At 34.1% G+C, this 12,995-nt stretch overlaps 1 protein-coding gene across 2 annotated transcripts; it reads left to right on the forward strand.

Moving 5' to 3' along the window:
- The first annotated feature begins 782 nt into the window (after window positions 1-782).
- LOC18424161 (putative serine/threonine-protein kinase PBL25) lies at window positions 783-10,141 on the forward strand. 2 transcript variants are annotated; one of them, XM_011630762.3, is made up of 7 exons: window positions 783-1,203; window positions 1,387-1,599; window positions 2,129-2,197; window positions 6,622-6,681; window positions 6,824-6,886; window positions 9,191-9,516; window positions 9,599-10,141. In XM_011630762.3, exons 1-7 carry the CDS (start codon window positions 996-998, stop codon window positions 10,013-10,015), a joined length of 1,356 nt encoding a protein of 451 aa, XP_011629064.2. In that variant the 5' UTR covers window positions 783-995; the 3' UTR covers window positions 10,016-10,141. The 2 variants fall into 2 exon arrangements, with proteins under 2 accessions (XP_011629064.2, XP_088703811.1); XM_088847685.1 differs by having other exon boundaries at window positions 9,586-9,819.
- The last annotated feature ends 2,854 nt before the right edge of the window (window positions 10,142-12,995 follow it).

The following is a 12,995-nucleotide window of genomic DNA, read 5'->3' on the forward strand; positions in this document are numbered from 1 at the left end:
AAGGAAAATGGCTTCGATCAATACAGGAGCCCCTCTAACAAAGTTACAAATATTAATAATCATATTTCAATTTTCTCTCTCCGAATTTCAAGTTTGAACAATGAAACTTCCTCCCATAAACAAATTCTAAATTTCAATTCTCAATATGTTTTCAGGTGTCACTTGTTTGAATTCAATCCAACCAACTTAACCAGACCCAACCCTGATTCAATGGTCAGTACGGTTGTTAACTTCTGATAAAACTGGTATTTGGTTTAATGTGGTGCACTCGTATGATGGCGAGTGTTCCCGTTGAACTCAACTCCAATTTGTTTATTTTTAACCTGATTACTGGATCCAAACGCTATGTTACTTATGTATATCCTTAAACAATGCCAACTTTCCTTGATAGTTAATTTATAAAAATAATACAACTTTAAATAAGATTCTGGAACACAGGGAAATTAAACAAATTAAAAAGATACACAACATCCATCTGAGGAAGCGATATTTTATTGAAAACTTGGTCGTCATATGAGATGAACGTCCTACTGACGGGACCCAATCCGGCCGTCCTCTTTCTATTTTCTCTCTCTAAACAACCTTTGCTGTAATTTTACATATAATTTGATCCTGATTATGAGGAAGACGACGACTGAACCACGCATGCGTCTGCATATATAGCCGGCTAAATGCATGTTAACCACATACTTAATTTTATTACATCCAATAAACATCTCTCTCTCTCTCTCTCTCAAGTCTCAACACACAACAACACACACACAGGCAGCTGCATTAGCTTCAACTTTATGCAATGGAGGAAATGGGGTGAGGCCTCCCCCTCCCCTCTCTCTCTCTCACACACACACACTCACACACAACACATACACACACAACGAGAGAAACACGTATGAAGAGAAGGTATAGAAAACTCAACAGAGTGAAAGATCTCTCTCTCTCTACAAGATAACTTCTATGAAAGAAGAGGTACTGCAAATAACCCCCTGATTCAGATAATGAAGATGCATATGAGGCTGCTCCTTGCGGATCCTGGACCTGTACCTGCACCACCACCACCTTTGGTTCGATCGGAAGCCTTCCCCGAAAGGAAACTATGGGGTGCACTCATTATAGGAGCCACCACATTTATACTGGGCTTTCTCTTCCTCTACTTTCTAAGGGGTCGAATCCGTATATTTCTCAAGAATAGGAAGAAATCAAAAGGTGAAGATAGAGAGAAAACAATGCTCTTGCATCTATTAGTGATGTTCTGGTTTCTCTTTTTACATTGATACTTGCTTGTTTTGAGTAGATTTTTTTGGATTTTAGAGTGAGATAACAATGTCATTGCATCAATTGATCTTGTTGGGTTTTTTATTTTAGATTAATCCTCGTTTGTTCGAGCAGGTTCGTTGGATTATAGAGAGAGAAAGCTTAGGCGTTTCCTGCTACAAGAGCTGCAAAAGGCAACGGGTAATTTTAGTGTGGAGTGTTTAGTTGGAGCGGGAGCTTTTGGGAATGTGTACAGAGGGATTTTTGAGGGGGATGGGGCCATAGAGACACTTGCCATTAAAAGGGCGCATGCCGACTCTTACATGAGCCTTGAAGAATTCCAAAATGGTCATCTCTCTTCCACACACTTTTAATTAGACAATGTCATGTTTAAATATTTAGCGTGATTTACATGTGGACCCTAAATGTTTTTTTTTTAAAATACGAATTACTGTGGAAATTATAAAAAAGGTAGATCAATCCGGTTTTTTTTTTTTTCAAATTACCTCTCAAACCGAAATTTAATATATATATCCATTTAATAGTAGGGAACTGTCCTAAAGCTTGGGGCACTGCCTACTAACAAAAAAACTAAAAAAAAAAAAAATTCAGACCAAGGATTCCATTGGGGCAATTTTGGAAAAAAAAAAGATGCAACCTTTTTTGTAATTTTTTGTCATAAACAAAACATTTTGTATTTTAGAAAAAAAATTAAGATCCATAAGTAAATCACTCAAAAATTTAAAATCGACATCTCGAGTAGGTGCATATGTTCAATTAAGTTGTTGTAGAATGATATTATTGTTGGCGACGATTATAGTGCCAGCTTTTTTACTGCCACATAATACGTATTGTTTTGGTTGGGTTTATGAAGCAGAAGTTCGGCTTATTTCAAGAGTGAACCATGAAAACCTTGTTAAATTGGTGGGTTACTGCGAGGAAGCCGGTATCTCTCTCTCTTTCTCTTTCTCTGTTTATTTCTGATTCTATGTAGGACATTTTCATCTTCATAGTCAAAGGTTATTCAGTTGATTTCGAAGTGAATTGGTTTTCTGGCTTTAATTTCTCATTTTCTCAAGAAAATTACTGTTAATAATAATAAGAAAAGAAAAAGAAAAAAAATTCGGTCTATGATGAGCTTATACTTCACTATTTCTGGATATTTTCATTAAATGCCAAAATCTCTCTCTATCTCTCTCCTACACTTTGACTGGAGTTCGATATTACAAGTATAAGAAATGAATAGGAAAATGAGGTGATCGAGCTGCAGCCCTATAAGTAAGTAAATCCTCACCTTATGAATAGGAAAATGAGGTGATCGAATATTGTTAGCCAAGCTTTGGAAAACCTTTACATAGATTATCTTGACTTGAATATTTTTGTTGTAAAAAAATATTAGGATTTCAAGCTCTAAAAATAATGTATATTGTTGCAAATTATTTAGACACTTCATTTTGCTTTAAAAATAAGTATTCATAGACCCTCAAGATCGATACCATGTTTTGAGTTTCAAATTTTATTATCAGTGTTGAAAATTGATTTTCGATCCATAATAGAGATTCCCATTGTCGAGAATATTTTCCAGATGAGGATTTCAGGTGAGGCTTATTTTGTTTTCATAAAACCTAGGCCTTATAGAAACTTCATCCAAAAACGGATAGGGAAGTTTACAGTGCCCATGTGAACTGTTTAACATAACTAAAAAAGAGTGTGGTTCACAATCCCCGAGTTTATGTTTGGGAGAGCTTTTTATACTCAAGGAGAAGTATAAAAAGCTTTCCGTTTTATTTATTCCTATTTTTTACTATATATATATTTTTATTAAAAGTAGTTTAAAGATGGAACCTTTTAGTGAAATCCCTTTACGATAGGGTGGTTTGGAGATCCAAATCAAGCCGACCTAATTGTGGAGCTGTTCGAAGTTTGAACTTTAGAATCGCCTTACATATCCCACAACCAAGTGTGCTAGGTGGTTCAAAGGTTGAATATTTAAACCGCCCAAACACATGCTTTTTGGGGTTTAAAGCCGTTTGAAGGTCCGAACTCCAAACTTCGAACTACTTGTAAATTTTTTAACACGAATGGGTGTTGTAGCAAATTACTTGACTCGCTTCGAAAGTTTGACCTTCAAACCGCTCATATACTTAGTTTTTTGTGTGTGTGTGTTAAGAGCCATTATTGATTTACCATCAAACCACAAGAAAAATCATCATCAGAGTTTTTTTTTAACTTATTGGGACCGGCTACACAAATCTTAGTATGCTCTTTAGCTCTATCAAGGGTAATACCCTCACTGAGGTCTTAAGTCCCTAGATCTTTTCTCATTACTTCTAGCCATGTCCTTTTGGGTTTACCCCTTACTTTTTTTTAGCATTCCACTTGAACCAACTCACACCTCCTAACAAGTACCATATTGGGTCTGCACTGCACATGACCAGCCCCCCTAAATGTACTTTATCTCATCTTATCGCCTATTGAAGCCACAAGTAAGTTCTCCCTAATGTATTCATTTTGAATGTTATCCCTTCTTATCTTACCACTCATCCATCTCAATATCTTCATCTCAACTATACATATCTTACGGGTATATTTTCTTAACCACCCAACATTCTACCCCATGAAAAAAAGTTGGTCTTATAGTTATCCTATAGAATTTCCTCTTCAACTTTATTGGTATGCCGCAATCACATAAAACTTATGTTGCACATCTCCACTCTACCTACCCAACTCTAATTCTATGCGCGACCCAAGATATCAAAGCAGGAATAACATATAAATTAAAAAATCTAAATTTTTGAACCTCAATATAGAAATCTAGAATATAATTCGATTGAGAAATTTATCTAAATACTCATGAGAGATGGACTATTTTACATCCAACATATATTTTTTATTTAATTCAAATTACACATCAAAATCCACATGATCATGAGTTGGAATAATTATAAAGAGATAAAATATTAAATAGCTCATTCATTATATATATTTTGATAAATTTCCCTTATTTTTTAATTACCTAAGTTATTTTGTCTGATAACCTCTCTAAATTTTTTGAAGTACCTAATACTTACACTGGTTGTCTTCTTCTTAACTGAAAGTCGATGACCCACCGTACCCTTCAATATTTATCCTTCAACATTTATGTGTGTGTCTTTTTCCTTGTTTTATTTGCTCGTCCCATATGCATAATGCCTTTGCTTTTGTTTTTTTGACCAGTTCTTCCTTAGGTTTTTCTTGGTCATTGGGTTTATATTTTTGGTCCGAATGCGATACATTTGTCACTGTCGATAAAGAGGACAACATTGTGGTCCTTATGGTATTATTTAAGATAACGGCCGTTTGGAGATAACGGGTTGATAGGTTACTTACCCTAAAAGCGAAGTAAATAACAAAAATAGCTGGTGGGGTGATCCCGTGATTAAAGCAAGAGAAATAAAAGCGTATTTCAATTTTCAAAACTTTTTACATCAATTTCTTAATTTAAATCTGTTAATATTTCATAATGATAATGGAAAATTGTTTCATGCAGGCTGGATCGTATTTCTATCTATGCGGTCTAGAAAGTGTAAAGCATCCATCTGTAAGATGGATGCAAGTAGGTGTTTCATCTAAGAACAATGGAAACTAATGGTCCAAATGTTTTCTTACTAGAATTATTATGTCTAGTGTTTAAAATTTATTTATTTTTCATATTCATGATCTTAGAGATTACATATTCTTAAAAATTAAGTCTTAAAATCCATCGCAAATATAGATTTATTAAGAAGCCCGCATTTCCACATATGTGTGCTTGGCCGCATAGAAACCAGGTCCTTTGGTAATTAATCCATAATGCAAATGTTTTAGTAAAGTCAGTTTATTTGTCATTGACATACAACATGGTATTCCATTTCAATTGACTTGATCATAACTGTTAAGAACGAAAGAGCCATATTTTATCCTACTAAATAGATAATCCCATGTATATTGAAGAATCCTATCAATAGGGGCATAGATATTTGTTCTATGAATCTTTTCCAATAAAAAATCCTTAAACAGCAGTCCTACTAAAAAATTATCCAGAATTATTTGTTATCTATTTTTTATTGATAGAATATTCCTATCATACTTTTTTAAAAATTTTAATTTACAATTTTAATTTTTTTAAAGTAATTAATGATTATATAAAATATAAAACTCAAAAAATTACTTAAAGTTCTGAGTGGTTAGACTTATGCATGGCATAGGCTGTGGACTAGTTTCGATAAAAATATATTGTTACATCTTATTGAAAATTGCGGGGAGCGAGATTCTTTAATTTGATAATTTCTTAGTGAGATAAATAACCCAATATGCCAAGAATACTGCCTAATTACAAGATAAAGGGTGGCTTCTGTGAAATTCATTTACGTAAAAGTGGAGTGAAAGAAAAATGCCAAAATATTGAGTGATGCCTAATTTCTCTTTTTAAGATTCAATATAATTTTAAAATATATTCACAAAATAATGAAGAAAATACAAGGATAGGAAAGGGAATCTTTTTTTTAACCTGTATAAAAAAAAGAGGGAAATATGCAATATATATTTTAAGGGATGAGAGCGCGGTGTTTATAACACAAAGGTTTCGAGGTTCAACCTATATAGGCCAATAGTGATTAGCTGACCTTAAATAGTTGAGAAAGAAGCTTTAATACTGATATTTCAATAGAGTCTACCAGGGTCACTTGATGATAAAATGCTAGACATGATGGAGAGAGACCTGCATTTATTATTATCCAATTTTGCATGGGCTACGTGACAGAAATGACACTAATAGACTAAGTCCATTGGGACTAAACTATATTACTGTTTCCTTTAATTAAACCATGCCAACCTTACCTTGTCAAAATGGGTGGCATGCAAGATAATTAACCTTTAGTTGTCATTAAAAAAAAAACTCTAGTATTTGAGTAAGGGAAAAGTTTATATAAGGTTGCAACTTTAAAATGTAGAATCACAGATGCACCTCAAAAATCTATCGAAAATATTGTTTTAATGTTAAAAATCTCTCTAATCAATTATCTCGACATCGAGATCTATGAATATGAACAAAAAAAGAGCTTTTGAATCTCGAAAATAGTACATCTTGCAGCACATTATCTAGACCGTTCATTTTCAAGATTTTCATTTATTTATAGATCTACTTGATTTTTACCATTTTTGGAATTTAAAATTCTCTAATTAGGTATGAAAATAGATTTAAAGATAATTCTAAGAATTTTTTACAACAAAATTACATGTTATGATAAAATTTTAAGGTGCGTCTTAATTGGATCGTTTGAAGTTGCAACCTTACATAAACTACAACCCTTTAAGTAATTAAATATATTTTTGGTTTGGGTTAATGTGCAGGCCAAAAAATACTTGTTTACGAGTACGTCCCCAATGGATCTCTCCTAGACTACATGGCAGGTGAGCTCGAGCCGTTGGTTTTAAGCCCTTAGCCGTTATCACATGCCCTATTTTCATGCTGATAGCAGTTATGAAACTTTGTAATTTCATTCTCCTTGGTCTTAAGAACAAGCACTGAAACAGACATGGTGCATTAAGACAGGGAGGAGACAGGCGTCATTGACGTGGTTGCAAAGGGCGAATGTGGCAATAGGCGCAGCTAGAGGTTAATTCTCTTCTCAACTATCTTTTTAAAATTGGGAACTGAATGTTCGTTCTCTAAGAAAAGTGGTCCCATTTTATTCTTAATATTCTTTTAATTTTTTTTTTTTAAATTTTTTTAATATTTTTTATTGACCAGTTCACACCCAACTATCAACGATGATATGACCTCTCGTACCAATTGTAAATGATTTTGTTAGATTATTTTCCATATGATAATTGGTTGAGCCTAGATTGCCTATTTGGAAAACCAGTCCGGTCAAGCAAAGTGAACTAGCCAATAAAAATATTAAAAAAAGGTGCGGGTTTGTATAGAGCCGAGGCTCTAAACAATCAAATTAGAGGCCACCTTCAAATAGTGTCGAAAAATATGGTTTCAATACTGGAAAGTTTTGTGATGGTTTTAAGTTATATTTTCATCTTTAGTAATAAAATTTAAAGCTTAAAAAATAGTGCAGATCGAATAGATTTATGAAAACTTGAAATCATGAAAATTGACGGTCAAACAATGCGTTACAAGATGCACTATTCCCAAAACTTTAAATCCATTTTTTTTTATCATGTCCATGTATCATATGTCAAAATGATCAGTTTGATGATATTTGGGATTCGAAACAACCTCTTCTAGTGAAAGTTTTGATGTAGGCTCTAATTTGATTGTCAAGAGCCTAGGCTTTGTATAAACTTTTCTTATACTGGGTTGATTGTTCTCACTTTAAACCAAAAAAAAAATTAAATTTCTCACCTTTGGGTGTCAGATCTCACATACGAAAACTAAAAGTAACTGTGACATTCTTATGTCGTAAACGATGTTTTAGCATACAATCCCTTGTCATAATTGGCCGATTTGTTTAGCTCAGCCATCACCCCCCCGGAGCCGGCATTTGCATCTGGTATACAGGCAGCTTAAAACTTGAGGGTTCATATCATTCCTTCCACAAAAGGAAATAATAAAGAACTAAACTCATCTAATCCTAATAAGGAAGCCAGGCGCATTAATTTATTCCCTTTCTCTACAATCCCCAAACCTATTATTCAATTATTATTGTCTTTGGTTAGGTTTTTCGAATTTAAATAGTTGAACTATTTAATTTAGGAAAAAGTTCATATAAGGTTGCAACCTTAAAATGTAGAATTATAAATGCACCTAAAAAATCCATATGAGAATGTTGTTTTAATATTGAAAAATCCTATAATAGATCATCTTGACATTGAGATGTATGAATATGAGAAAAAAAAAAAAAGGATTTTGAGTTCAAAAAATAATGCATTTTGCAACACATTATCTAGACCTTCCATTTTCAAGATTTCCATATGTTTATAGATCTACTTGATTTTAACCATTTCTGAAGTTTAAAATTTATGATTAGATATGGAAAATAGATTTTTAGATAATCCGAAAAAGGTTTACATCAAAATTGCATGTTATGATAACATTTGGAGGTGCACCTTAATTGATTTGTTTAAGGTGGCAACCGTACAGAAAACCACACCCATTGCCCGATTTAAACATCCAAACCTAAACCAAGCCAAAGCATTTGTTCATATATTTGAAGGAAGGAAAATGAGACGTTTGAAAATGGAAGGGCTCCCCAGTCCTTTGATTAAACTGGTCTGCATCCCTTATTATTGCATAGCCTAAAACGATAGAGGATACGGAAAAATCATATTATGTAAGAAAAGAGTAAAAAGAACTAGTATTTCTTGGACAGCTTCAGTCCGGTTAGCGATATGAAGATGGGGACCTAGGACCACCCACAGTATGGTGTTCAACCATATTATAGGCAGTCCAAGGATGGAGAACTCGGACCACCTGTTATGTGGTGTAACATAATAATTTAGGCAGTCCGAGGACGGGGACTTCGAACTGCATGTAATGTGTTGTAACACCCCATTCTAGGTGGTTCGAGGATGGGAACCTCGGATTGGATGCCAGCTGTCCCAAAATGTTGGACACAGCTTAGACGATAAAAAAGAAATTTAAAACTGGTCCACGAATACCATCCCCGGATCGAGGGGCATTATGAAAAACATTTAAAAACTCTATAGCAAACAGCATTTCTTGTTTAAAAAATGGACCCATTTTGTATTTTATTTATTTATTTTATGTCCAAGTTGCTCAAACGATAAAATAAAACATTTGGGAGATTGAATTTCAGCCATAGTGCCTACAAAACTGGGTGTCAAAGACATATTTCCTTGATATTTGGTGCTTTTTTATCATGGGTGGGATGACGGTTACTTTCCTCTTTTCCTCTTTTCCTCGCAAAATCGCAATAAGAGCCTCAAAAAGTAAAGAATACCACAGGAATTGCACATTTGCATGGAGGATGCAAGCCAAGCATAATCCACAGGGATCTCAAGCCTAGCAACATCTTGTTAGGAGAAGAATTTCAAGCCAAAATATCAGACTTTGGGCTCGTGAAGTCGGGACCAGTAGGCGACGAGTCACATGTGAGCAGCCAGATCAAAGGGACTCCTGGTTATCTTGACCCTTCTTATTGTTCCACCTTCCATCTCTCCACCTTAAGTGATGTCTACAGCTTTGGGGTTATTCTATTGCAACTCATTGCTGCAAAACCGGCAGTCGATACATCACGACCGCTGTATACCGCTTACCACATCATCGACTGGGTGAGCTTCCAAAACTACTCTCTCTCTATCACACACACATACAATGAATCATATATAACACACAGACAGTTTGTGAATGCAGGCAAGGCCAAGTTTAGAGCAAGGAAATGTAGAGAGCATTATGGATGTGAACCTATTGATGGGTCCATGCAACACCGAGATGATGCTGAGGATGGGGCAACTAGGGCTAAGGTGTGTGGCTAAGTCACCGAAGGATAGACCGCCGATGAGTGAGGTGTGTGGTGAACTAGAGAGGGCCTTATGTGAGACCCAAGGGTTAGTCCCTCAGAGACTGACTAGGCCATCTAAGAAGTGGATAGAACAAGAGGAAAATGAGAGTTTCACAATGAGCCTTGAGGGAGCAAGATTACAGAGGTTCCATGTGGAGATGGAGAGCATATCATTCAGTAGTCTTGATCTTAAATGCTTGGATAGCAACACAAGAGGTGGGGAGAGTCTTAGAGAAGTGTGGGAGGAAGCTAGTGATGCAACAGGGTAGCCTTTTAATTTGGAATGGCCTTACTTTCTTAATCTTTCCATTACTTGTGTTTGGATATAAAATTAACAGAAAAGTGTTTTTTATATTCTTTTTTTATGCATAAGGCAAGGTAGTAGAAGCAGGCAATGCAAGTACTCCTCATCATATGACTATTGTTATGCTCAAATAACCCAATAAATAGAAGAGGGGAAAAAAAGAAGAAGAAGAACCCCTAATCAATGAGAAAGATATCTTTACGATTTTTATTGTTGATTTTTTCTTTAAAGGAAAAAGTTTATATAAAGTTGACACTTTATATTGGAGAATTAAGGTGCTTCTCAAAAATCTTTTGCCAAATGCCATTTTGATGTTGGAAAACCATCTAATAGATCATCTGACATCAACATGTGTGGAAGCAAGAAGATATATATATTTCAAGTCTCAAAAATAGTATATTTAAAAAATATTACATTTTACAACACATTATTTGGATCATCCATTTTCAAGATTTTCATGTATGTATATATCTGCTTGATTTGAACACTTTTGGACTTTAAAAGTTTATAATTCAAGGGGTAGATGCTTGGGCCATCCTAAAAAATTCGACAGTAAAATTACAACTTATGACAAAGTTTGGAGTTGCCCTTTACATTGATAATATTGCTCACTATAAAATAAATTTTTATTAAGTTTGCTGAATATGAATTCAAACTATACACGACAAAATAAACAAATAAAAAAATAAAATAAAAAACCCGAAAATATTTTAAATGTTTTATGCTACTTTTCATGTATGTCAAAAAAAATGTTAGTACAAAATATCTTTCATATTCAAACCGCTAACCAAGTTACTATCTACATTTCCATCGTCAAATTCTTGGTACTTGCTTTCATTTACTGCTTTAGATTTTAGAACTATTTGTAGTTAAGTGACATGTATCTTTTCAAATTCGAATTGCCAATCTAGCATAATATTTCATATTAACAATAATCTAAGTATATATTGTGTTAAATTGATCTTATCAAGATATTTCCAAAGATTGTTTCTGGAAATAAACTTATTAGAATAAACTAATAATAATCAATTCATGAAAGATTATTATAAAAAAGGTTTCACAAAAGGCTATACGAAATAATAAGCGAAAATATCAAATAATAGCGAAGTTGAGACTTACAAGTATAAGATTATACTTACAAGTGCAAGTCTTCTAAGCATGAGATGCTAGCCCTTGAGCCTTACGGCCATTTTAATTTAGTAGTGTGATTCTATAGAGTAATGTAAGTTATGTGTAGTTAGGGTCATATAGTTAGTGAACGATCAAAAAGAAAAAAAAGGTCATGTAGTTAGTGAGGCCCAAAGTTAATCGTGGTCAATGCCACATAGTGATGGTCATTCAAGTAGTGTGTGTTGATAGTGAATTTTTTTTTATATAATTCTATTTATTAGTATTTATAATATGAAACAGACATATATATATGTGTGTTTGTATGTTATGAAAAAAGTGCAAAACATGTATACATTCCCAAAGCATAATCTCTATGGTTATGTTCCCCTGATAAAATAGTTTGTTTTGCAAATAGGTCGTGGATGTTCTTCTATGTTAACTTTAGTGAGCTTGAAGAGGTGGGATTAGGAGTGGCAATACGTTGGGTACGGGTTGGGTCCGGATGGACCTGGACCTGGACCCAAATAGTATTTGGATTCAGGTTTTGGATTCATACCTGTTTGGTCGGGTCCATTGCCACCCAATGACTGAGAAATTTTTTTTTTTTTTGCTTTTTTTTTTATCATCATATACCTATTGGCAACAAAGTCACAATCACCTGTCATTAGATTTCAAGCTGTATGATTTGTCATTTAATAACTAAAAATGACTACGAGTTTTTATTGTATAATATCCTTAATACACCCAAAAGCATAGGGTTTAAAGTAAAATATTTTCTCTCTAACGATTTATGGGTACGGGTTAGGTCCGGCTAGACCCGGACCGGGACCCAGACCCAGACCTTGACCCAGACCTAGACCCGAATAGTGTTCAGGCCTAAGTTTTGAACCTGGACCCGATCTGTCGAATCCAAAAATTGAACCCATACTCGGACCTGAGTTCGGGTCTACCCATCAGGTAGGTCTCGTCAGGTCCATTGCCAACAGTTAGTGGGATGGAGGAAAGGGGATACAACAGATTTTATATTCTCTCTAAGATTATCCATCTTAGACCAATCTAACGTTTTCAATATTCAGAACAACATATAAACACGTAAGATACCCATTTACAATGTCCATAGCCACAAAAGCATCAAATTTTCAAGGTTATGGATGATGCCATTGTCTATAGCTCATGTTTATCAGTATGCTCAAACTACTTCTATTAATTAGTAATTCTACAATACAACTTGCAATTTTCTAAATTCGTTGTGGCCCCTTACACTAGGATTGATATTGTGATGCTCAAAGTTAACAACACAAAATTGATGATAACTCTATTTAGCAACCCAGGTTCCTTTTTTTTAATGGGTGTGGTTTGTATAGTCAATCTTAAATAATTAAAGTAAAGTACACATCTAAATCTTGCTAAACAATGTAGTTTGTGTTAGAGACACTTTGATGTAAGAAAGCATTTTAATGCCTAATTATAGAAAGCTCCAAAAATGGTGTAGATCAAGTAGATCTATAAATACTAAATTTTTTTTATAATGGACGTCTAGATAATATGCTATAAAATATACTGTTTTTGTTCTAAGATACTTTGTTTTTAGGACAATGTTATTTCTCTATACACTTATCTCAAGGTCTAGATGGTCGATGGCAGGTTTCCAATGACGAAATAATGTTTTTGAGAGGATTTTTGAGTTCCACCTTATTTCTACATTACAAGGATGATACTTTATATAAATGTTTTCCTTTTTTAATTGTAAAGTCTTGTTTTGTGTTGCTTATCCTAAACTATCACTCAAACAAGCAAAATTACCAAAATTCCACTACTTGTTCATGGTTCCCAAT

This window comes from Amborella trichopoda, chromosome 9, assembly GCF_054954075.1.
Source record: "Amborella trichopoda isolate Santa Cruz 75 chromosome 9, AtrichopodaSantaCruz75HAP2 v2.0, whole genome shotgun sequence".
NCBI lineage: Eukaryota > Viridiplantae > Streptophyta > Magnoliopsida > Amborellales > Amborellaceae > Amborella > Amborella trichopoda.